The sequence below is a fragment of the Bubalus bubalis genome, chromosome 4 (genome assembly GCF_019923935.1).
Source record: "Bubalus bubalis isolate 160015118507 breed Murrah chromosome 4, NDDB_SH_1, whole genome shotgun sequence".
NCBI lineage: Eukaryota > Metazoa > Chordata > Mammalia > Artiodactyla > Bovidae > Bubalus > Bubalus bubalis.
In genome coordinates this window covers 18,041,191-18,067,895 of record NC_059160.1, presented here as the reverse complement: position 1 = coordinate 18,067,895, position 26,705 = coordinate 18,041,191, and the positions used below count along the sequence as shown (strand labels likewise).

Here is a 26,705-nt window from a genome sequence, read left to right as displayed (position 1 = left end):
GTTTCCAAATAGGGAAAGGAGTATGTCAAGGTTGTCTATTGTCACCCTGCTTATTTAACTTATACTCAGAGTACATCAAGCTAAACGTAGGGTTGAATCAAGCACAAGCTGTAATTCTGGTGTCTGAGATTGTAAAGTGTCTGTCTGCAATGCAGGAGACCTGGGTTCCATCCCTGGGTCGGGAAGATCCCCTGGAGAAGGAAATGACAGCCCACTCCAGTACTCTTGCCTGGAAAATCCCATGGATGGAGGACCCTGGTAGGCTACAGCCCATGGGGTTGCAAAGAGTCGGAAACAACTGATCGATGTCATTTTCACTTTCAAACTATTATTAGTTTGTCCTATTTGACTGTTTTCCTTCGTTTCTGATTTTTGTTCATTTCTGTGATTAAATTTATTCTTTGGCTAGGTTTTTATACAGACAGAGGCACGTGGAGGACACGAGGGTAGGCTGTCCTGAGAAGGCTCTGTAAGGTCCTGCTCCATAACATTCTCATTGTTCACTCATTTTTTCAGGGGAATTAAGTGCTAAGAAATGCTAAGAAGTGCTATGTCAGGGAAAGAAATGCCTAGATGAATAATATTTTTTATGAAACCTTATTATTTAAGGATAATAATAGAGAACAAAGTACAAACAATAAGTGTACACCTAGGTCATATTCCCCAACCCAGATCTACAAAGAGAACATTCACAGCACCACAGAATCACTATTGCCTCCCAATAGCTGTGTCCTCCTCCTCTTCAGGGAAGACTGCTTACCTAAGACTTGTACTGCCATAGAATATTTTGTCAGTTTGTGAAATTTATGTAAAACCATACAGTATGTTTTCTTTTGAGTCTAATTTCTTTGACTCCAAACTGTGTTTGAGATTCACTCATGATGTTGTTAGTGGCAACATTTTTATTCATTTTTATTGTTATATAGTATTCCTTTGAATGATCACATGACCATGCACTGATCCATTCAAGTAATGGCAGAGATTTGAATTTATTTCCAGTTCTTGACTATTATGAATACAATGGTGCAAATTACCATGACGATGACTTTTGGCAGAAATATTTTTTATAATTTTTGTGTGTTTAATTTTTGGTCTTATATTTTTATTTTCTTAATGGTATGCTGTACTTCAATGAGCCAAGTTGCTAATCTTAAGTTTGACTTATCAACTTTTTCTCTGTACATGTAGTGCTCCTTCAGTCAGTCAGTTCAGTTCAGTCACTCAGTCATGTCTGACACTTTGCGACCCCATGGACTGTAGCATGCCAAGCTTCCTTGCCCTTCATGATCTCCTGGAACTTGCTCAAACTCATATCTATTGAGTCAGTGATAACATCCAATCATCTCATCCTCTGTCATCCCCTTCTCCTCCTGCCTTCAATCTTTCCTAGTATCAGAGTCTTTACCAAAGGGTCAGTTCTTCTTATCATGTGGCCAAAGAATTGGAGCTTCAGCTTCAGCATCAGTCTTTCCAATGAATATTCAGGATTGATTTGCTTTAAGATTGACTGTTTGATCTCCTTGCGGTCCAGAGGACTCCCAAGAGTCTTCTCCAACATCACAGTTCAAAAGCATCAATTCTTCAGTGCTCAGCTTTCTTTATGGTCCAACTCTCACATCCATACATGACTACTGGAAAAACCAAAGGTTTGTTGGACCTTCGTTGGCAAAGTAATGTCTCTACTTTTTAATATGCTATGTAGGTTGGTCATAGCTTTTCTTACAAGAAGAAAGCGTCTTTTAATTTCATGGCTGCAGTCACCATCTGCAGTGATTTTGGAGCCCTAGAAAAGAAAGTCTGTCACTGTTACCACTGTTTCCCCATATATTTGCATGAAGTGATGGGAACAAATGCCATGATCTTCGAATGTTGAGTTTTAAGCCAACATTTTCAGTCACCTCTTTCACTTACATCAAGAAGCTCTTTAATTCCTCTTCACTTTCTGCCATAAGGGTGGTGTCATCTGCATATCTGAGATTACTGATATTTCTGTCAGCAATCTTGACTCCAGGTTGTGCTTCATCCAACCTGGCATTTCACATGATGTACTCTGCATATAAGTTAAATAAGTAGAGTGACAATATACAGCCTTGAAGTACTCCTTTCTCAGTTTTGAACCAGTCCATTGTTCCAGTCCACAGAGCTCCTTATATCCTTCTGAAAAGAACTTTGTCTACTCCAAAATCACAAAAATGTTCTCTGAGAATATCTCACAGAAGTGTAATTATTTTTCTTTTGCATATAATTGTACATTACTTCTAGGATTATATCTGTGTAGGATAGGGTCAAGTGTCATGTTTTCATATGGGCATCCAGTTGACTCAGAATCTTTTTTCTGAAAAGACTATTCCCCACTGCAGTGTCAGCTTTGTGATAAGTGAAAGGGCACATATGTCTGAGTACTTCTTTCAGACTCTCTATTCTGTTCCACTGTATCATTTGTCTATCCTTGCACCTGTACCACATTTTCTCAATTATTGTAACTTCAATAAGTCTTGAACCTTCTCTGGTGGCTCAGATGGTAAAGAATCTGCCTGCAATGTGGAAGACCTGGATTTGATCCCTGGGTTGGGAAGATCCCCTAGAGAAGGGAATGGCAACCCACTTCAGTGTTCTTGTCTGGAGAACCCTCATGGACAGAGGAGCCTGGTGGGCTACAGTCTGTTTGGTCACAAAGAGTTTGACATGACTGAGTGACTAAGCACACATAGTAAGTCTCAGTTCAGTTCAGCTTCTCAGTCATGTTTGACCTTTTGCGACCCCATGGACTGCAGCATGCCAGGCCTCCCTGTCCATCACCAATTCCCGGAGTTTACTTAAACTCCTGTCCATTGAGTTGATGATGGCATCCAACCACCTTATCCTCTGTCGTTCCCTTCTCCTCCTGCCTTCAATCTTCCCCAGCATCAGAGTCTTTACCAAGAAGTCAGTTCTTTGCATCAAGTGGCCAAAGTATGGGAGTTTCAGCTTCATTATCAGTCCTTCCAATGAATATTCAGGACTGATTTCATTTAGGATTGCCTGGTTGGATCTCCTTGCAGTCCAAGGAACTCTCAAGAGTCTTCTCCAACACTACAGTTCAGTTGAACCTTTCCCAAATTACTGACCCAGGAAATCATGAGCAAAATTAAAAAAAAAATCCTTCAACTGCTAAGTTTGGGGGAAATTTTGTTATACAGTATTATTAAACAGGCACTTGCCATATTACCAGCATTTCTAAATAGAGGAATATTTATCCTCTGATCTTGCATTTTACTGTTTATACTTTATGTTGATCTAATGTGCTGATACACGCTTTCTCTAGTTCTTAATTCAGTTATTACCTTTTACAGCTGTAGAATTTTCATTTGATTTTGTTGTCATTTCTCTGCCAAGATACACATTGTGTTAATTCTTTGAGAACTTTAATCATGGATATTTAAATTCTCTGTCAGACTATAAAACTCCTAGAGGAAAACATAGGTAGAACACTGTTTGACATTAATTGCAACAAGGTCTTTTTTGACCAACCTCCTAGAGTAAGGAAAATAAAAACAAAAATAAATGAATAGGGCCTAATTAAACTTAAAAGCTTTTGCATAGCAAAGGAAACCATAAACAGAACAAAAAGACAACTCTCAGAATGGGAGAAAATATTTGCAAATGAAGCAACTGACAAGGGATTAATCTTCAAAATACACAAACAACTCAATATCAGCAAACCAAACAACCCAATGAAAAAATGGGAAAAAGACCTAAATAGACATTTTCCCAGACATACAGATGGGTAACAAATACATGAAAAGATGTTCAACATCACTAATTATTAGAGAGATGCAAATCAAAACTACAGTCAGGTATTACTTCACATCAGTCAGAATGTCTATCATTAAAAAAATCTACAAACAATAAATGCTGGAGAGAATGCACAGAAAAGGGAATCCTCCTACATATGGGTATGTAAATTGGCACAACTACTGTGGAGAACAGTATGGAGGTTCCTCAAAAAACTAAAGATAGAACTATTGTAGGACTCAGCAATCCCACTCCTGGCCATATACCTGGAGAAAATCATCATTCAAAAAAACGCATTCATCCTGATGTTCACTGCAGCACTATTTACAACAGTCAGGACACAGAAGCAACCTAAATGTCCTCACAGGAGGAATGGATAGAGAAGACATGAAACATATATAAAATGGAATATTACTCAGCCATAAAAAGGAAAAAAAAAGTTGTGTCATTTGCAGAGACATGGATAGACTTGGAGACTGTCATGTAGAGTGAAGTAAATCAGAAAGAGAAAAACAAATATTGTACAACATCACTATATGTGGAATCTAGAAAAATGGTAGAGATGATCTTAATGCAAAGCAGAAATAGAAACACCACATAGATAAAAAATATATGGATACTAAGAGGAAAAATGAAGAGTGGGATGAACTGGGACATTGAGATTGGCATATACATACTATTGATATGCTGTGCTTTGTGCTTAGAACCTCAGTCGTGTCCAACACTTTGTGATTCCATGGACTGTAGCCCTCCAGGCTCCTCTGTCCATGGGGATTCTCCAGGAAAGAATAGTGGAGTGGGTTGCCATGCCCTTCTCCAGGGGCTCTTCCCAACCCAAGGATCAAACCCAGGTCTCCTGCATTGCAGGCAGATTCTTTACTGTATGAGCCACCAGACTCAGAAGTCCTACACTATTGATACTAAGTATAAAATAGATATTGCCTGCAGAATCCCGTAGACATGGAGCCTGACGGGCTACAATCCATAGTGTCACAGAGTCAGACATGACTGAAGTGACTTAGCATGCACACACACATAATAACCTATTGTATAGCACAGGGAATGCTACTCAGTGTTCTGTGGTGACCTAAATAGGAAGTAAATCCAAGAAAGAGGGGATATACATATACATATACATACATATACATATATATATATATGTGTGTGTGTGTGTGTGTGTGTATGTTGTTGCTATTGTTTAGTTGCTGAGTTGTGTCCAACTCTTTTGTGACCTCTTGGATTGCAGCCTGCCATGCTCCTTTGTCCACAGTATTTCCCAGGCAAGAATACTGGAGTGGCTTGCCATTTCTTTCTCTAGGGGATTGTCCCAACCCAGGGATGGAACCCCAGTCTCCTGTTTGGCAGGCAGATTCTTTACCATTGAGTCACCTAGGATGCCCATATGTATAACTTACTAAATTTGCTGTATAGCAGAAGCTACCACAATATTGTAAAGCAATTATACTCAAATAAAAATTAATAAAATAAATTCTCTGTTAGGTAACTCTAAGAGCCAAATACCCTGTGAAATTTTTATATGTTTCTTTTTCCTCTTGGTTTTCCATGAGATCTCTTTTATATATGTATTTTTTAAAACACAAACATTGTAGATAAAAAATTGTACAAATCCTTCAGAAAGGATCTTGTTTTGCTTCTATTTAAGGGATAGATTTAAGGACAGACCAACTTATTTAAACCCATTCTTAAGGCAAAGCTTAGCTTAAAACAGGAATTGCAGCCTTGTCAGTACCAGGGCTCTTCATAGAGAAAGGAAGCACTAAAATTATGATAACTTTACTGGTATGTTCCAGCTTTCATCTCAGCTCCATCTCTGGGTCATTATTATTTTTTTCTTTTGAAAGTTTTACTTTATATTGGGGTATAGCCGATTAACAGTGTTACTATAGTTTCAGGTGTACAGCCAGGGACTCAGCCATACATATACATGTATCCATTGTCCCCCAAATTCCCCTTCCCTCCTAAAAATTATTTAATTTAAGTGAGTTTCCTGTTGTTCAACCCTCCCAACCCTCTAATCATTGCTGTTTCTTCAGGAAACCAGACCCAGGTGCTGCCCCAGTGCGACCACTTTGTGTCTGAACTAGCAGGATCTGCGGCCTCAGAGGAGAGCGCCCCCTACTGCTCAGGTGAGGGTCCCACAGGACAGAAGACCCTTCTCATTCCCCACGTGAACGCCCCATTGTCCCATTTCTCTCTCCTCAGGCAGCAGACAGCTCCGCCTGGTGGACGGGGGCGGTCACTGCGCCGGGAGAGTGGAGATCTTTGACCGGAGCTCCTGGGGCACCATCTGTGATGACCACTGGGACCTGAACGATGCCCGCGTGGTGTGCAGGCAGCTGGGCTGTGGAGAAGCCCTCAGTGCCACGAAGTCTGCTCACTTTGGGGCGGGATCAGGGCCCATCTGGCTGGACGACCTGAACTGCACAGGAAATGAGTCCCATGTGTGGAGGTGCCCTTCCCGGGGCTGGGGGCGGCACGACTGCAGACACAAGGAGGACGCCGGGGTCATCTGCTCAGGTCAGCACTCCACACTGTCTACAGGCTGAGGGAGGGGAGGGTCCAGGAGGACGGGGCTCTGAGCCCTGCGGGAGAGATGCTGAAAGGACCAGAGAAGGAGGCTTCCTCCCATGGAGCTTGTCTTTCCAGGAGACGTGAAGATGAGGTGCTTTTATATCCTCCTGCAGCATCTGACAATCTGGTCCTTTCTCGATAGTGTTTCCTGGCAGAGCCTTTTCTCACAGGTTTCTTGAAATCAGGGCTCACCCTCCTGGTACATATAGTAGAGAAGTCTTCAAGCCACTGTGCTAGTTTTTGTTTGTTCTGTAACAAATTGCCACATAGTTAATGGTTTAAAACAACATATTTATTTCCTTACACTTCTGTAGCTTAGATGTCCAGCAGGGATCTCACTGGACTGGGATCAAGGTATCAGCAGGGCCACAACACTTCTGAGCCTCTGTGAAAGAATCTGTTTCCTGTCTTTTCAAGCTTCTAGAAACTGCCTGCCTTCCTTCACTCATAACCCCATTCTGTTCATCATCAGACCAGCAACGCTCCGCCTCTCTAACTATTAAACATATTCACATCTCCCTCTAGCCAGAATGAAGATAAGTATTCCCCTTTAAAGGATAGTGAGTCTAAGAATGTGATTAGGCTGTGCTCAGGTGGTTAATCCACCATATTTCAGGTTAATCTCACCATCCCAAGGTCCTTACCTTAATCAAAAGTCCCTTTTGCCAGATAAGGAAACATAGACACAGGTTCCATGTAGACATCTGTGGGTCCATTATTCCATCTGCCTGCACACTGTCCATATCACATCCCTTTCATACACTCTTTTAGATGTTTTGTCAGGAAGCAGGAGTCAGCTCCCTCTCCCTGCAGGTGTCCAGGTTAGTCTTTCTCTCAGTTCATATCCACTACATCATGGTGGTAGAAATATTTAGAAAGACGGACACAAATGGACAAAGTCGGATAGAAAAGAGACAAGTTTCACTCTGGTCATCTAGTGGATTTGCTTCCTCAGCTGGGTCACAGATGAGTGTTCACAGTTTTGGGAAGAGAGGAAAACCCAGAGCTCTGAGTGTGGTGCTCACTGTGTCATGTCTCCTCTCTTTTGATCTTAGAGTTCCTGGCCCTCAGGATGGTCAGTGAGGACCAGCAGTGTGCTGGGTGGCTGGAAGTTTTCTACAACGGGACCTGGGGCAGTGTCTGCCGCAGCCCCATGGATGATGTCACCGTGTCCATCATCTGCAGTCAGCTTGGCTGTGAGGACAGTGGAACCCTTAACTCTTCTGTTGGTCTTAGGGAAGGTTCTAGACCCCGGTGGGTAGATCTAATCCAATGTCGGAAGTCGGATACCTCTCTCTGGCAGTGTCCTTCTGACCCTTGGAAATACAGTTCCTGCTCTCCAAAGGAGGAAGCCTACATCACGTGTGCAGGTGACTTATGTCTGTTTCTGTGTCTGTCCCAACCCTGTAGGACGTTGTTAGTGAGATTTGATATTTTAAAACCTAAGTGATGGGTTTAAGTTGAGTTAACAAAATGAATTTTGGATGGAGCTAATTTGATCCATGTTTCAAACTTGCTTTATTAAAAATTTTTGATATAATTGACATAACTATTGTTTGCCATTGTACATAGTGGTTATGAATTTTTGTATATTGATAAATGATCACTGCAGTAAGTCTAGTTATATCCATCACCATATATGTAGCTAAATATTTTTCCTATATGAGAAGAATGTTTAAGATGTATTTTCTCACCATCTTTCAAATAGACAATATGGTATTCATTATGGTAACCATGCTCTCTTCACTTATTAATTTTATAACTCAAGTTTATACCTTTTGACTACCTTTGCCTACACCAAATCCTCCACCTCTGGCAGCCACGAACTACTCAGCATCTCTGAACTTGCTTTTTGTTTTAAGATTACACATATAAATGAGATCATATGCTGTTTTCTTTCTCTGATTTGTTTCACTTAGCATAATGCCCTCAAGGTCCATCCATGTTGTTGAAACTGGCAAGATTTTCTTCTTTTTTATGGGTGGATATATATCTGCATTACATTTTCTTTATTCAGTCATCAATCAGTGAAGACTTATATTGTTTGGCTCTTGTAAATATTGCTATAAAATACTAAAAGATGATGTTGTTAAAGTGCTGCGACCAATATGTCAGCAAATTTGGAAAATTCAGCAGTGGCCACAGGACGGGAGAAGGTCAGTTTTCATCTTAATCTCAAAGAAGGGCAATGTCGAAGCATGTTCAAACTACCCCACAATTGTGCTCATTTCACATGCTAGCAAGGTTATACTCAAAGTCTTTCAAGCTAGGCTTCAGCAGTAAGTGAACTGGGAACTTCCAAGATGTACAAGCTGGGTTTCGAAAAGGCAGAGGAACCAGAGTTCAAATTGCCAACATTTGCTGGATCATAGAGTAAGCAAGAGAATTCCAGAAAAACATCTACTTCACTGACTACACTAAAGTCTTTGACCATGTGGATCTCAATGAACTGTGGAAAATTCTTAAAGAGATGAGAATATCAGAGCATCTTACCTGCCTCCTGAGAAACCTGTATGCAGGTCAAGAAGCAGCAGTTAGAACTGGACATGAAACTGACTGGTTCCAAATTGGGAAAGGAGTATGTCAAGGCTGTATATTGTCACCCTGTTTATTTAACTTATATGCAGAGTACATCATGGGAAATACCTGGCTGGAAGAATCACAAACTGGAATCAAGATTGCTGTGAGAAATATCAACAACCTCAGATACGCAGATGATACCACTCTAATGGCAGAAAGTGAAGAGGAATTGAAGAGCTTCTTGTTGAGGGTGAAAGAGGAGAGTGAAAAAGCTGGCTTAAAGCTCAACATTCTAAAAACTAAGATCATGGCATCTGGCCCCATCACTTCATGGCAAATAAAAGGGGGGAAAGTGGAAACAGTGACAGATTTTCTTTTCTTGGGCTCCAAAATCACTGCCAATGCTGTTTTTAGCCATGAGATTAAAAGAGGCTTGCTCCTTGGAAGGAAAGCTATGACAAACCTAGACAGAGTATTAAAAAGCAGAGACATCACTTTGCTGACAAAGGTCCATATAGTCAAAGCTATGGTTTTTCCATTAGTCATGTATGGATGTGAGAGTTGGATTATAAAGAAACTGAATGAGAGTTGGATTATAAAGAAACTGAATGCTAAAGAGTTGATGATTTTGAATTGTGATGCTTGGACACCACAATTGAATTGAGAGTCCTTTGGGCAGCAAGGAGATCAAACCAATCAATCCTAAAGGAAATCAACCCTGAATATTCTTTGGAAGGACTGATGCTGAAGCTGAAGCTCCAGTACTTTTGCCACTTGATGAGAAAAGCTGACTCATTGGAAAAGACCCTGATGCTGGGAAAGACTGAAGGCAAGAGGAGAAGGGGGCCACAGAGGATGAGATAGTTAGATAGCATCACCAGTTCAGTGGACATGAATTTGAGCAAACTTCGGGAGTTAGTGAAGGACAGAGGAGCCTGGCATGCTGCAGTCCATGGGGTTGCAAAGAGTCAGACACAACCTAGCAACTGAACACATGTTGCTGCAGTGAACATTGGGTTTTCAAGTTAGTGTTTTTGTTTCCTTCAGATAAATACCCCAAATTGAAATTACTAAATCATATGGCAGTTCTATTTTTAATTTTTGATGCACCTCAATACTGTTTCCATAGGGGCTGCATCAACTTACATTCCCTCTAACTGTGCAAAAGCTTTCCTGTCTCTTCACATTCTCCTCAACTCCTGTTATTTCTTCTTTTTGATAAAAGCCTTTCTAGAGGATATGAGGTGATATCTCGTTGTGGTTTTGATTTGTATCTTCTGATGATTAGTAGTGTTGAGCACGTTTTTATGTACCTATTGGCTAGTTGTATGTATTCTTTAGAAAAATGTCTATTCAGGTTTCTGCCCATTTTTTAAAAATCAGATTTTTGTTTGCTACTGAGTTGTTTGAGTTCCTTGTGTACTTTGCATAATAATCCTTACCAGAAATATAATATGCAAATATTTTCTCCAATTCCACAGGTTGCTTTTTCATTTTGTTGATGGTTTCCTTAATTGGGCAGAAGCTTTTTAGCCTTATGTCATCACAACTGCTTGTTTTTACTCTCATTCCCTTTGCTTTTGGTGTCAAATCCAAAAAATATCATAAAGAATGACATCAAGGATTTTATTTTTTTTTTTCTGTAGAAATTTTATGGCTTCAGGACTTGTGATCAAGTCTTTAATCTATTTTGAGTTAATTTTTGTGAATGGTGTAAGATAGTGGTCCAGTTTCATTCTTTTGCATGTGGCTGTGCAGTGTTCCCAATGCCATTTACTGAAAAAACTGTCCTTTTCCCAGTGTATATTCTTGGCTTCCATGTCAAAAGTTAATTGACCATAGAAATGGGGGTTTATTTATGGGCTCTCTATTCTGTTCCATTGATCTCTGTGTCCATTTTTATACCAACAAACTGTTTTGATTAATATAGCTTTGTAATATAGTGTGAAATCAGGAAGCACGACTCCTCTAGCTTTGTTATTCATTCTCAAGATTGCTATGGTGTTCAGCATCTTTTGTGATTCCATGAAAATTTTAGGATTGTTTGTTCTGTATCTGTGAAAATTTCCATTGGAATTTTGAAATGGATTGCAGTGAATCTGTAGATTGCTTTGGGTAGTATGGGCATGTTAATAATATTAGATCTTCCAATCCATGAGCACAGAATATCTTTCCATTTATTTGAGTCATCTTCAGTATCTTTCATCAACGTCTTATAGTTTTCAGTGTACAGGTCTTTCACAACCTTGGTTAAATTTATTACTAGGTTTTTTAAATCCATTTTTGATGCAAATGTAAGTAGAATTGTTTTCTCCTTATGGCAGTTTGTTGTTAGTGTATAGAGATGCAACTGATTTTTGTATATAGATTTTTCTTCTACAACTTTACTGAGTGTATTAGTTCTCATGTTTTTGGTGAAGTCTTTAGTGTTTTCTACATATAATATCAAGTAAGGGAGTTTCTTTCCTCATGACTTGGATGGTAAAGAATCTGTCTGCAATGCAAGAGACCTGGGTTCAATTCTTGGGTTGGGAAGATCCCCTGGAGGAAGAAATGGCAACCCACTCCAGTATTCTTGTCTGGAGAAACCCATGGACAGAGGAGCCTGATGGGATATAGTCCTTGGGGTCACAAAGAGACAAGACACGACTGAGTGACTAACACTTTCATTTTTCAATCTGGAAATAGTGTCAATTTTGCCTCTTCCTTTCAGATTTGGATATCTTGATTTTCTTTTTATTGCCTGATGGATCTGGATAGGACTACAAAAACTAAGTTGAATAAAAGTGGTGAGAGTAGACATTTTTGTCTTGTGTCTGATTTCAGAGGAAAAGCTTTTGTTTTTTTACAGTCAAGTATGATGTTAGCTGTGAATTTCTCACATGGCCTTAATTATGCTGAGATGAAATCCTTCTATACCTACTTTGTAAAAGAATTTTTACCATAAATGGATGTTGAATTTGTCACTTTTTCTTCATCCTTTGAGGATACGATTTTTATCTTCATTTTGTTTATTTGGTGTATCACATTGATTAATTTGTGAATGTTGAACTATCCTTGCATCCTTGGAATAAATATCACTAGATCATGGTGTATGATTCTTTTAACACATTGTCAAATTAATTCAGTTTTCTAATATTTTGTTGAGGATTTTTGCACTTATATTTATCAGAGTATTAGCCCATAATTTTCTTTTCTCATGGTGTCCTTATCTGGCTTTGGTATCAGAATAATGTTGGCCTCATAAAGTGAATTTGGAAGTGTTCCTTTCTTCTGTTTTTGGAAGAGTTTGAGAAGGCTCTACCACTAAATACTGTTACATTGGGAATTGAGATTTTGATAGTAAATGTTGAATGAAATAAATAAATGTTGGGGAGGGCAACAAATAGTCAAACCAAAGCACTTTATTCCTTCTACATTTCTCTCTGTTTCTCTCCTTCCCTCCCCCTCTACATTCACAAACCCACAGCTAAGAATGTGGGGAGAGATACTTCAAAAGCAGAGGCTCATGCCCTTCCTTGCCTCTCTTTTTTCATCTCTTTGTCTTTTCCATTTGAGACCAAAGAGGCATTAAACTGTTAGACCTTTTATTGATGATGTTTTCCCTACAATTAAACCCCGTAAACTGAGAGGTGGTAAAGTCGTTGACCATGAAAATGAGCAACCCCCTCACAGAGGTCCTGCCATCATTTTCTCAGAGGTTCTCTGCATAGAGTGGGTAGGAGGTTTGATAGGATGATCTGGAAAGAATATACAAAATTTGATACTTTATGACATGTTCTATTTACCCTTATTTTGTGTGTATGTGTGTTGTTTTGAATTTGTATTTATTTCTATCAGCTTCAATTCTTGTATACATGTATTTTCAGTCTTTTGTTCATTGTTTGCAGGAAGAAGACCCAAGAGCTGTCCAACTGCTGCCCCCTGCACAGGTATGTCGGCCCCGCCTCCTCCCATGGCTCCCAGGGGCTCCTTCCTTCCACCAGGGGAGTCACAGGAGGGGCTGCTGCCTTTTCAGACAGAGAGAAGCTCCGGCTCAGGGGAGGAGACACCGAGTGCTCAGGGCGGGTGGAGGTCTGGCACAGAGGCTCCTGGGGCACCGTGTGTGATGACTCCTGGAGCCTGGCAGAGGCCGAGGTGGTGTGTCAGCAGCTGGGCTGTGGCTGGGCCCTGGAAGCCCTGCGGGCCGCGGCATTTGGCCCTGGAAATGGGAGCATCTGGCTGGATGAGGTGCGATGCGGGGGCCAGGAGTCCTCCCTGTGGGACTGTGCTGCGGAGCCCTGGGGGCAGAGCGACTGCAAGCATGAGGAGGATGCTGGTGTGAGGTGCTCTGGTGAGTGAGGGGCTCGGGGTCCACCCTGGGTGAGCTGGGGCAGCACGGGGTAACAGGCTGAGCCAGGTGTGGTTGGGAGTTTGTATCCAGACAGCATCTTGGTGCTGGGGCTCTGATCTAGGACAGGGGAGCTGGGAGGACTGGACACTGATGTTGTGGAGACTGAGGGGTGATTTCAGGCTCAGGAAGGAAAAATGGGCTGACCTGCATTCTGGCCAATCACCGTGCTCCAAACTGCTTTTTTTCTCTTTAGGTGCAAGGACAACATTGCCCCTGACTACAGCAGGTACTGTGGTCCATCCACGGGCAGGAAAGAATACTCAGATTCTGAGGACCTGTTCTGTGGGCTCTCTGACAACTCAGGAGAAGAAAGAGCCTGAGGAGCTCGTGGCTGTTGGGGAGGAGCCGGGGCATTACTTTGGGGAAATCCCCTGCCTTGATTCCCAGGGTCAAATGTTCTCATGCCTGGGGATCCAAGTGAGTCTGGTTTCCATGTTGCAGAATCGAAGTACCTCCCACCTGCCCCTGTGTGTTGCTCTTCATCAGTGAGGTGTGGGTCCCAGGACTGTTTGATGTTCTGTCTCCTGAAGCCCAAGGAGAAGGGATGAGCTGCATCCTCAGAGGCTGTCTCGGCAGGGTAGCTCCCTGACAATCCCCGGCTCTGCTTCGGGGCCACACTGGCCAGAGTGGAGTTGATTTGTCTCAATATGAGACCCGGGGGAGCCCAGTCTGTTAGTGTACTTGTGTCTGAGGCTGGGACACCATAGTGTCCCTGGAGCTCCTGGAAATGCTGGCAGGGGTTTCTCTGTGTGACCTTCTCCAACCCTCTTCCCTTGTTCTCCTTAGGGACAAGAACAACCTCAAATCCTCTCCCTGGCATCTTCTCCCTGCCTGGGGTCCTCTGCCTCATCCTGGGGGCCCTTCTCTTCCTGGTCCTCGTTATCCTGGTGACTCAGCTGCTCAGATGGAGAGCAGAGCACAGAGGTGGGCTGCAGGGGGAACTGGGGACCAGGGAGAGTGTGTGGAGGCAGGAGATGGGGCAGGTGTGAGGAGGGGAACCTCAGCCAGGTCTCTGTTCTGAGTCTGTAGAGCTCCACGTGCTCCGTGCTGAGCTCTAAGGGCTGAATAGTCAGAAGTTCTTAGGACTGGGGTGTGAACTCTCATAAGTCATGTCCTCTCCTTTGAGACCAGACAAGTTGGGGCTGAGCTGTGGATTCAGATAAGATGAAGGGAGAAGGTGCTGACACGGTGAACGGGGTGGGAGGTTAAGCCAAGGCCCTGACAGCCCCCATTTGAGCACTGGGGAGATGAAGGTGGGTGGCTGGATCAGGGTGTCTGGGGGCAGCATCTCTGACCTGCTGGGGGATCCCTCAGCCTTATCCAGCTACGAAGATGCTCTTGCTGAAGCCGTGTATGAGGAGCTCGATGACTTTGTGACTCGGAAGGAGGGTCTTCTTGGTAGCCCAGGTGGGTGTCTCTGTCTGCCTTCCTGGGACCTCTGGTTGTCACTGCTTACTGGGTGTGCGGGTCTTCTCAGCATCCGCAGACCCCACATGTGCCCCAGGCTCACAGAGGTGGCTCTCCAAAGTGGCAGGGTGGCCTCTCGAGCCCCGTGAGCCCCCAGCCTCTGTCTACACTGCAGAAGCCAGGCCTGTCCCTTCCCAACCTTAACACAGGTCCCGTGGGTGTGGGGAGGGTCATTCTGTGTGTTGTGTGATATTTATCTCCACATTAGGCTTCCTGTCAGATGACTCAGTGACTACACTGCCATATTACACCAGGGACGGTGAGGAGTACAGTGACTACAGATCTGCACCAGGTAATAGAGGTGAACCCACCTCGGCTGGGCTTTGGGGAGGAGAGTTTCCCTCCTCATAGTGACGAGATGCAAGGGGAACAGTCTTCCTTTGATGGACCAGAGGCAACCCTTGTGTCCAGATGGGGTTCGTCCTTCTCCTTCTCTGGCTGTTCTGTGATGTCTCACATTGGGGCCGGGCTCTCTGTGTCCAGAATCACAACAGGCACACAATGTTTTAAAAAATAACGTCTGTAAAGCACAATTTGTTGAAGTACTTTAGTAATGTTCAGTGGCATAAGAGTAGCTTTGAGATATGTAGTTTCCTTCAGGAAATGTTAAGATATATAAAATCATGTTTTAGTTTATGGGTAAGTCAAAATGAAACATGGTCTTAGAGAAAAAGTCTTTTAAATCAAGAAGTGACTGGTGCCTCTATTTAGCAATTCAGAAACTCTTGATCATAAGGGATCTTAGATATTTCCCAGACCAACCCATTTACTGTGGTTTCATCAAATTCCCTTGTCTTTCTTGGAACCCCTAGATCAGAGGACTGATGTCCCTGCTGAAAATTATGATGATGCTGAAGAGGTATCAGTGCCTGGGACTCTTCCTGCCTCTCAGGGGAGTGAGGAGAAAGTATCCCCAGAGAAGGAGGATGGGGTGAGGTCCTCCCAGAAAGGTGAGTGGGGTCAGCTGATCTACTATTTTTCTATCTGGAAAGGGTGAATTTGTGCTCCTAAATGCCCAGCCTCCCTAGAGATTCAAAATGTAGGTAATCTCGTACATTTGATAGCATCATCTTGACCATATGCCATCTTTAATGCTGTTAGATTCCTTGCAAGGAGTGAAGAATCACTCTACTTTTGGCATTTATGTCTCCCTAATGTGACATAAACTTATCATTTTATATGTGATATACTTGCATTAAGATTTATAGGTTACAGAATTTCCTGGTGGTCCAGTGGTTAGGAGTCTATGCTTTTACTGCTAGGGCCCAGGTCCAATCCTGGTCAAGGAACTACGATCCCACAAGCATTGTGTCATGGCCAAAAGAGAAATTTATTGATTAATTGAGCATATTTATAAAGAAAGCTAAGTGCCAAAGAATTGATGCTTTGGAACTGTGGTGTTGGAGAAGACTCTTGAGAGTCCCTTGGACTGCAAGGATATCAAACCAGTAAATCCTAATGGAAATCAGTTCTGAATATTCATTGGAAGGACTGATGTTGAAGCTGAAGCTTCAATACTTTGGCCATCTGATGTGAAGAACTGACTCATTGAAAAAGAACCTGATGCTGGAAAAGACTGAAGGCAGGAGGAGAAGGGGACGACAGAGGATGAGATGGTTGGATGACATCACCGACTCGATGGAGCTGAGTTTGAGTAAGCTCCGGGAGTTGGTGATGGACAGGGAAGCCTGGAGTGCTGCAGTCCATTCAGTGGCAAAAAGTCAGCCACAACTGAGTGGCTGAACTGAACTGATACATGAAAGGTAGACATTAAAAAATATATATAGCAGGATTGAATTGGGTGAAACATTTTTATAATCTAAGATGAGCTCTGTTTATATGTTAACATTAACAAGTACAAAGTCTATGATACATGGTGACCTTAACATTAAGCCATGGTGGTGGATCATAGACTCAGCATTTGTGATCAGTTCACTGGGCTGGAAGAAGCACAAGCTGGAATCAAGATTGCTGGGAGAAATATCAATAACCTCAGATATGCAGATGACACCACCCTTATGGCAGAAAGTGAAGAAGAACTAAAGAGTCTCTTGATGAAAGTGAAACAGGAGAGTGAAAAAGTTAGCTTAAAGCTCAACATTCAGAAAACTAAGATCATGGCATCTGATCCCATCACTTCATGGGAAATAGATGGGGAAACAATGGCAACAGTGTCAGACTTTGTTTTTTGGGGCTCCAAAAATCACTGCAGATGGTGATTGCAGCCATGAAATTAAAAGACCCTTACTCCTTGGAAGGAAAGTTATGATCGACCTAGATAGCACATTAAAAAGCAGAGACATTACTTTGCCAACAAAGGTCCATCTAGTCAAGGCTATGGTTTTTCCAGTAGTCATGTATGGATGTGAGAGTTGGACTGTGAAGAAAGCTGAGAGCTGAAGAATTGATGCTTTTGAACTGTGGTGTTGGAGAAGACTCTTGAGAGTCCCTTGGACTGCAAGGAGATCCAACCAGTCCATTCTAAAGGAGATCAGTCCTGGGTGTTCATTGGAAGGACTGATGCTGAGGCTGAAACTCCAATACTTTGGCCACCTCATGCGAAGTGTTGACTCATTGGAAAAGACCCTGATGCTGGGAGGGATTGGGGGCAGGAGGAGAAGGGGACAGCAGAGGATGAGATGGCTGGATGGCATCACCGACTGGATGCACATGAGTTTGAGTGAACTCCGGGAGCTGGTGATGGACAGGGAGGCCTGGCGTGCTGCGATTCATGGGGTCTCAAAGAGTCGGACACGACTGAGCAACTGAACTGAACTGAAGGTCTAATTTGCTCCAGTTATTTCAGTAGCCAGGAGAAGACACTCATTCACTAGAAAAGAATATTTCTCCATTTGAGGGCCTGTGAAGTCTCTGGGGAGGGGCCATCTGTGGCTGCACCTGTGATACTATTTGTGAACATTTGGGATCAGAGGTCAAGTCAACTAAGAGCAGACTTGGGTTGTGAGTGAGGAATTCAGATTTTTCCTGTCTCCAGTCTCCCTCTTATTGTGAATTTGCACCTATGACCTGTGAAAGGAGAAGATTTAAATTCCTTTTTATGATTCTTACTGTTGTTAGGCATCTCCTCGGTACTGTGTAGCCTGGAAACAGGTCTTCCCGGAGCTCCTGTGTGAGCACAGATCTCCTGTGATGCAGGATTTCCCCATGCACTGAGGCCCAGGAGACCACATGAACTGGATCTGAGAGGACAGCTGGGATCCATCCTCACTGTAACTGATGTGAAATAGCCTTAGCCTCCCTGCCCACACCTGGGTCCCAGGGATGCTTTGTCATAACCACTTGCTTGACTCCCTTCCACCGTAGGGCTCTGTCCTGTCCCCATGTCTCAGTTCTAATCAAACTTCTCTTTACTATTTCAGGCTCTTCTCTGAACTTCTCCAGAGAGGTGGCTGATCCTGGGGAAGGAGAAGAGAGCCCCTGGCTGCTCCAGGGGAAGAAAGGGGACCCTGGGTATGATGACGTTGAACTAAGCGCCCTGGGAACACACCCAGTAACTTCCCCATGATCTTGTATTAAATATGAGATGAAGCTTCAGATATTCTAATTGCCTGTATTTCAGTAGAGTAGTGCTGACCTGTAACTGTTTTATATGGAAATTGTCCAAAATGAAATATTCTGAATAAAGTAACTTTTTGCTGTGTTGGTAATTTAGCAAGTTCCATGTCAAATGCTTTTAGAGGATTGGTCTTCAAACACCATTTTCCTTACAGGAAATACAAGATGAATGAGCTGACCTGCTCTGTCACCTGTCTTTGAGGCTAATGAGAGCATGATTTTACCCTGGATCACAAATGCTCCAGGTCACTCTTATTTAGAAAAGGATGTAAACTTGGTCCACATTCACACAGTCCTTCCTAACAAGATGAACTCATGGGAAAAAACCCAATCCTGAACTTTCCTGGATGCTTTCCCTGAGATGTCACATCACCTGTTTGTAACCTGTTATTGGGCACCAGACTGGATGTGAGTTTCAAAGTGGAAGGTTGGCTGGTAGGAGAGAATGGATACAACTTTCCTTATCCTGCCTAAATGTGCACAGGCCAGTTTAAAATCTAACTGTACACAGCCACATCTTCCTTTTTCATCTCTCATTTATTCCTTAAGTGGATACAGACACCTCTTTGCTCTTCTCCCTCGTCTAGTTGATTATCCAATCTTTATAAATCCTTCCTTTCCTCTCCATCCCTTTCTACTATTTCTTCAGGATGCTGCTATTTCTTCAGGTATGCTGCTGTCTCTCCAATATCTCTCCTTCTAAGTGAATTATATCAGCTCATATATATCTTCAAGTTGATGGAGGGCAAATTGATGCTCACCCACACCCTGTATTCAGGTGGGACAAGAGGGCAAAAGTGGAGACCTAGGCAGAGGGGATCTAGAAGAATGGATGTAGACAGAAAGATCAGGAACAGTTGGTTATTTATGTTTCAGAAATGTGGATGGAGGGGTCTGATATAACTGATCTCTTAGAGGAAGAATTTCAGACCAATGGGCTTCTTTGAAAACATCTATTTTCAGATGTTTCAAGACTGTTTCAAGGTTGTTTTGATCTGTTTACTACTGAAAATGTAATCGTGATCCTGCCATGATTCCTCAGGGTAAAGAGAGCTGTCATGTAGGAGTGGCCAAGTAAAGATTATGTTTACACCACACCCCAACCCTCCCACCCCAATCCCTACCAACACCAGTTCCATTGTGGAGATCATGGAGAAGCTGCTGAACTAATATAAGACCTGAGAGTGCTGGGCTGGTTGTGAGCTGGACCCACCCGGTTACTTGGTTGATGACTCTGGAAGGTTTCCATGGCTCCAAACTACATTCATGCTTGCAGGTTTGTAGATTTAGGCTGTGCTTGGGGATGGGAAGATGCCCAGGGCTTCTCCCAGGGCAGCTCACATGGCTATTCACCATTGGGAAATGTGAAATAAATGACATATGATGAAATAAAGCATACACACCAAGGAGCTCACTGAACTCCAAGAAAACTCAAATAAACTACTAAACAAATTCAGGAAGAAAATATATGAACGAAATAAGATTAAAAAATATTTCTCATCATCATTATTATTCTTTTAAATGTTTGGTTGCACTGGGTCTTTGTTGCTGCACATGGGCTTTCTCTAGTTGCAGCAAGCAGGCACCACTCTTATTTGTGGAGAGCAGGCTTCTCTATGCACAGGCTTCTTTTATTGTGGAGAATAGGCTCTAGGTACCTGGGCTTCAGGGGTTGCAGCAGGCCACCTCCTATTTGTGGTTTGCAGGTCCTAGAGCTCAGGCTCAGTAATTGTTGAGCTAGGGTGAGTTACTCTGCAGAATAAATTCAGATTTTTTTTTTACAGAGATAGAAATCATAAAAAAGGAAGTAAACAGGGAGTTTGCTGATGGTTTGGTGGTTAGGATTCGATGTATTTACTGCTGTGGTCTGGATTCAATCCCGGTAAGGAACTGAGATCCCTCAAGCTTTGCAGTGAGGCAAAGAGAATAACAGAAGGAACCAAACATAAAAATGAACCAGACAAATTTAGTTGCTTAAGATCCAGTTCAGTTCAGTCCAGTGGCTCAGTCGTGTCTGATTTTTTTGTGACCCCATGGACTGCAGCATACCAGGCTTCCCTGTCCTTCACCAACTCCTGGAGCTTGCTCAAACTCATGTCCATTCAGTCAGTGATGCCATCCAACCATCTCATCCTCTGTCATCCCCTTCTTCTCCTGCCATCAATCTTTACCAGCATCAGGGTCTTTTCCAATGAGTCAGTTCTTTGCATTAGGTGGTCAAAGTATTGGAGTTTCAGCTTCAGCATCAGTCCTTCCAATGAATATTTGGACTGATTTCCTTTAGGATTGACTGATTGGATCAGTTGCTTAAGATTACAATGATTGAAATGCAGCAAAATGAAAAATGCTACAGAGAACATCTGCAACAGCAGAAGACTTTGTAACTTAAAAGGCAGGACTATTGAGGTTATCTAGCCAGGGGACAAAGAAGAAAATTATTGAACAAGTGTGAAAGAACCTGTGTGAACGATGGGGTAACATTTACAGAAACAACCCGTACATTATTGGAGTCCCAGAAGGAGAAGAGAGGGAGAAAGGGACAGAGACTGTACTTAAAGAAGCAATACCAGATAAGTCCCAAATCTGATGAGATTTAGACATCCAAGTTCATGTAGCTAATAGCTCACTCCTCAGAGTTCATTCAAAATGATCATCCCCAAGACACATTGCTTGTAATCAAGAAAAAGAGAGAATTTTATAAGCAGCAAGAGAAAAGTAAATGCTCACAAAAAAGAAATTCCCTTAAAAATGTCAGTGAGCTTTTTAGAAGAAACCTGACAGGCCAAGAGAGAAAGGGATGATATATTCAAACTTATGAAAAAAAAAGCCTACCAACCAAGAATACATTTTCTCAGGAAGGTTGTTTTTCATAAATGAAGATGATATAAAGACTTTCCAAATTGCAGGAATTCACCAACATTAGGCTTGGCTTACAAAATTGCTGAGGGGAGTTCCTCAAACTAAATGAAGGATGCTAATTTTTATATGAAAGAAGTGAAAATATATAACAGACTTGTAAATGTAAATATTGAATCCAATTCAGCATACTCTAAACTGTAGTATGATAGTGTGCTAACCAGCTAGCTCTAGTCTAAAGGAAGTATTAAAATAGCTATAGAGAAAAATATTTTGTTAGTGGATATACAATATAAAGAGAGGTAAATTCTGACATCAAAAACAAAAAGTGTAGAAAGGGATAAAAAGGTAGAGCTTTTGTATGTCATGGAAATTAATTTGTTATCAGTGTGGTATGTACTGTTGTCTCTGTAAGATGTCTTATGTGAGCCATGTGGCAACAAAAGTGTAAAAACCTACAGTAGAGTCACAAAAAGTAAAGAGAAGGGAATCAAAGTGCAACATTATCCAAAATTATCAGTTCACAATTCTAACTGTTGTTGAGTTGTCCTGGTCTCCACATCATCTTTCAAGATTAGCCCCAGAGGATTCTCCGTTGCAAAGTGAAAGACTAATTAAGCTGTTTGTTATTTTAAGCCAAAGAACTCTTTCTGCACCTCATCTCCTTTCTTATATCATATAGATGGTATAACTGTACATGTTTAATCCCCAATTTTCTTTCTGTGATATTGCTGTGTGATTTTAATGAAAAAACTGTCAATGATAAATCATATGAATGAATATCCTGTTTCCTCAATCATGTTTGATTAAGACTTAGTAAGAATCCAGATGTTAGTATGTTGTGGTTTATCTCGTGTACCCTTAGAGATAGAGATTTGCGGTGTTAGTTGTGACGTATTTGTTGGTGATAAGCTGCTTGCTTTTGAAAATCAAATTTTGCCTTGCTAATTGCCAGAAACATTTGCCTTTAAAACAAAAATATTAGCTAAATGATGTTTTCAGAAACATTTCTTTATATTTAAGACAATTTCTCTTCAACATTTAGTACAATGCCACTCAGCCATTCAATAAATATTAGCTGAGCATCTATTAAGTTATAGAGAGGGGAAATACAGAGCTTATACACAGGTACAGGCCTCACTCCAATCCTCAGCCCTGGCAGGTCTCAGAAGATGCCTGCAGACTGCAGGAGCCTTGGTTAGCATGCCCAGATTGGGAAGAATTTGATGATAAGGAAGAGAATCTGTTCACAGAGTCTTTGATGTTAAAGGAGGAACACATTTTGCTGTATTTCCAGTGTTCTGAGGCTGGTCTGTGGGCAGGACTCAGCTGCACCAAAGCTCCATGTGCAATAGAGCCTCAGTTCATAGACTTTGAATCTGAGTAATCACTCAGGCTTTGAACTCTGAGTGCCACCCCAGAGGTACTAACCTTAGGTTTAAGTGGTTTAAGAATCACCACCCACAAGAACTCAATAGCTCTGCAGTTGGTAATTACATCAGCTCTGAGCAGAGGTGGGTTAATCATGAAGTTAATTAAGTGTGTTCTTCAGAGCCTCTCCTTGCACCAGCCCCTTCCAAGTCCCGAGGGGGCCCTAGGGCTGTGGTTGAAGCAGAGAGGACTCTATGATCCTTGCCCCCTCACCGTGTCTTCTGCCTGCCTTTTGCCTGTGGAAAACTTTAGTCAAAGAATATGTTTAATTGGAGAAGCGAGAAATGTGGAAACAAAGGAAAACAGTCAGAGGAGACTAAATAATAATGTAGTCATTAAGCACAGTCAAGGACCTTTAGTTCTTTCTCAAGGGTTATAGATGATATTCTGAGCCGTGTCCTGTGAGCTGTCTTATAGACACAAAACACCAGGCGGAGCAGTGAACTACATGATGACCACACTGTACCCAGGACTTGAGCGTCCACAATTCTGAGAACTGACCACAAAGACATGGGAACAAGTACACACAGGCACTAAAGACCAACTGTACCTAAAACAACCAGTGGATGCTTTGGATGGCATCACCAGCTTGATGGACATGAGTATGAGGAAGCTCTGGGAGTTGGTGATGGACAGGGAAGCCTGGTGTGCTGCAGCCCATGGGGTCGCAAAGAGTTGGACTCGACTGAGCGACTGAAATGAACTGAAGACAACCAAGATGATGCTATTCAGACCACTGATGACCAATTTGAAGATGACTGTTAGAGATGACTGTGCTGTTTCTGCATATAACCTCCCCCAACCCCAGCTCTGCTATAGAAGCTCTCACCCTCTTCTTGTCATGGGGTGAGTGGAGTCAGCCCTTGTACAGATGTCCACCACCCTCCCCGCCAGTTGCTGGCATCTGAAATAAACCAAACTTTCCTTTCCACCAACCTGGCCTGTATACTGGCTTTTGAGTGGTTAGCAGCCGGACTCCTCACACATACCTTTCGGTTACATGGTCACAAGGAGATAGGTTTTGAATGTGCCATTTGCTTCAGTTGAGGGAAAAAAAAATTCGGCAAAATTATTTCTTACCCAAAGGTGAAGAATTTAATTAACTACATGGAGAACTAAATCCAGGAATCAGATTTGTTCCAGAAATCAAGAAGAAACAGAAGAGGTTTGGAACATACATGCTGCTTTTTCATTAGTACAGGATTGGTGGAATGTAAAAATAAGATGAAAGATGATGAACTGACTAACTCAGAGCAAAGGAGAGCTGTTTAAGGATGAAGGTCAAGATGCTCAGAGACAAAAATGGGGAAAAGGAAGCACAACTGTCAGCGCAGACTGATGTAAAGGGAGGAGGAGCTGCACCAGGTGTGGATGCTCTTAAGCAGAAGTTTGGATCTAGTTGTTGGTCAATCAGTGATGGTGACTAGGAATCAACCAAGCCCCAAAGAGGAATCAAGTTGAGACCTGAGGGAGCAGCTTGGGATGAAGACACAGAAGGAAGAGGAGATCCAGAAAAGTACCTGCTTCATGTGAGAGATTTTGTCTTCCTTTCATGTCTTCAGAATAGGCTCTGTTCTGATGCTGGAACAACTGACTCCCAAATCTCAGAAGGAGCACACACATGCATACACACATTCATTACCAACCTGCAAACGTACTGTGGTCAGCGAGGCTCCACTAGCTTACACGTGTACCATGTGGAACACGCAGCTTCTGGGGCAGGAAAGAGAGAAACCAGAGTTGCATGGGGTTTTCATGCCTCTACTCAGAAGTGACACAGGTGACAACACCCACGTTTCATTGGCCAGAATGAGTCACTGGGAGATAGAAAAACAGCTATTTGATGAATATTACTATTGATGCCACACCCTTGGTAGCAATGCTGTCAGTTTTTTTTTTTTTCCTTGCCTTGGTGAAGTTTCTGAGGTACAATTTTGTGCAGAAATTAAATGTCATTAGACCGTCCCCAGAATGGGATTTGAAGAAGGCCTTCTGTATCTGGTTCCTTCGTCTGGTGTGTCTCTGGCTCCTTACTGCACTTCTGTCTGTGCTGAGTGGGAGTAGTCAGATTCGTGTCTCCCCTGCCCCCACCACCCTCCCCACTCAGTATCACTAACTGCAGGGTGATTTTCAGCATCTGTTTATGCATTCATTTCTTTATTTATCCACTATTTGTTAAGCTTTCTCTATGTGTCTTTACTTGACTTTAAAGAGATATTGAAGAGTAAGACACAATACTTCCTCTCAAGAAGCCCCCACTTTAGAGACAGTGGGAAAGGTTTTACAGATTAAATAAACAGAGCAGTAATTTTGAGCTGGAGGAATTAGAAAGAGTTCACAGATGTGACAACTCTGTGCTTTTAAAAACAAGAGAAGATTTATGAATTTTCTTTCTGTAATGGGCTTAAAAATGTGTCCTCCAGAATTGAAATATACATACATGTAATATTCTCTATTTTTATCACCGATTTCATCTTGTGCACTAGCAAGGGATGTTTGTGTGGACTGAAAGTTCCATAAAGTTAACACAGACACTCCCATTTAAAATTTATCCCTCAATTTAGCTCTGGTTCATGGTAATAACTGTCTTGTCATTTCTAGTTCAAGCTCCCTGCTGAGACTGGTTTTCCTCTATTTCAGGAAGCATCTTCTTGTCTCTCCTCCCACAGGTGGTGCCTGGGGTGGGAGGGCTTCTTCCTTTCCAACAGCAGTAGGGAAGGACCCTTTGTCTGCATGCTCTCCACTTAGAATCTGCTTGTCTTTGATTTCTTAGCTTTGATCTGCTCTTGTCTCTGGGTGTCTGATGTTGCACTATGGAGGAGTGAATGAGGCCAATTCAGTGCCACACTCTGTTCGATGTTTCTGGTTATAGACTGTAGAGGGCTGAACAGAGATGATGGGCTGGACCTCAGCCAGCTTATGACCTTGTTCTTTCCTTCATGCTCTTGTGATGAAGTGGTCTTTGGTAAAGGAGTCTTTACTAACCTTGGTCCCATCCATGCAAGGAACGCAGATGGTGAAGGGGGTCTCCAACGCTTTGGTGTAACAACTCAGTTAATCATTTTCCTTTAAAGTTGTATACCTTTTTTAATTTAAAAACATTTGATTAGTCCTGAGGAAATTTTCCTCAAGCAAGCAGGTTTAATTATTAACTTTCCTAGCAAAAAGATTACTGAACCTCTGACCACCATTTTCTCATGGTGATTTGGGAATAATAATGCTACATGTTGTATTGCTTTAGAATCCATAAGGACAAATAGTTAGCCTAAGTAAAAGAACAAGATTCTTTCTGCTCTTTATTTCTGTACTTCTAATTCAACATGGAAGATGTTTAATTTTTTTAATAACAAAATTTCTTCCTGTTACAGTTGTGTGTGGTTTGAATTGAAAATATGCCAAATGATAAATACATAAACATCCTGACCACTTGGCCATATCTGATTAAGACCAGAACAGGAGGCTTCATGGTCTTCACCTGTCAGTGTTCTGTGGTTTGTCTTCTTTATCTTCAGATATACAAAGAAATTTGCAGCATTTTTACGTGTTTAGAACTGGCTGTCTCAGCACTGCTCTTGTACTGGGGCTAGGTTGTTTCTAGTTATTGAAATTTACTGCATTCATTGCATAAAGGTGTTGAAGTGAACCATATATAGCTCATACCATTTAACAGTATTGAAATATCATTAAAACAAATGATGCAGCTTGCATTGTGCTGTTACATCCTCACAACAAGTTAAATTATTTCTCAAAAGATTTCTTTTTGATTGAAATGATTTGTGTAAAATACCAGGCTGACATTCATTCATTCAGGTATACAAGAGACATAAGTATGATTTTTAGTTAGCCAAGCAATGGGGATATGGGGGTGAATTAGACACAAAATGTTTTACCAAGTACGTTCGAGTTTATAAAGTAAAATGATTAAGTAAACAACTTAATTCACAAAAGCTCACCAGTGGTAAGGTCGAGGTTCTTGAGCAGTTACATGGGGCACAGAGAGAAGGAGTGATGTGTGGAAGACTCACAACTCTGATTGGCACCAATGACCATCACAGCATGTGGTTCCTGGGAGAGTTCTGACAGCCTCAGTCAAGGC

The 26,705-nt window shown here is 42.1% G+C and overlaps 1 protein-coding gene and 1 long non-coding RNA gene across 3 annotated transcripts in view; one reads left to right on the top strand and one right to left on the bottom strand.

Annotated features, from left to right (window-relative positions):
• Positions 1–18,744, top strand: part of LOC112584728 (antigen WC1.1) — a 43,956-nt gene extending 25,212 nt beyond the window's left edge. The window contains exons 5-15 of the mRNA XM_044941027.2: positions 5,829–5,921; positions 5,998–6,312; positions 7,422–7,736; positions 12,777–12,818; positions 12,905–13,219; positions 13,473–13,505; positions 14,066–14,203; positions 14,594–14,686; positions 14,955–15,038; positions 15,559–15,696; positions 18,127–18,744. Coding sequence (XP_044796962.2) covers positions 5,829–5,921; positions 5,998–6,312; positions 7,422–7,736; positions 12,777–12,818; positions 12,905–13,219; positions 13,473–13,505; positions 14,066–14,203; positions 14,594–14,686; positions 14,955–15,038; positions 15,559–15,696; positions 18,127–18,272 — 1,712 coding nt within the window. The 3' untranslated portion in view covers positions 18,273–18,744. The remainder of the gene's footprint in view (positions 1–5,828; positions 5,922–5,997; positions 6,313–7,421; positions 7,737–12,776; positions 12,819–12,904; positions 13,220–13,472; positions 13,506–14,065; positions 14,204–14,593; positions 14,687–14,954; positions 15,039–15,558; positions 15,697–18,126) is intronic.
• Positions 12,460–24,755, bottom strand: LOC112584729. Of its 2 annotated transcripts, none has more exons than XR_003109132.3 (3): positions 24,256–24,755; positions 15,058–15,266; positions 12,460–12,626 (listed from the first exon to the last, which is right to left on the bottom strand). It is a non-coding gene; the product is annotated as an uncharacterized LOC112584729 (long non-coding RNA). The 2 variants fall into 2 exon arrangements; XR_003109133.3 differs by having other exon boundaries at positions 15,058–15,219.
• Positions 24,756–26,705: the final 1,950 nt, after the last annotated feature.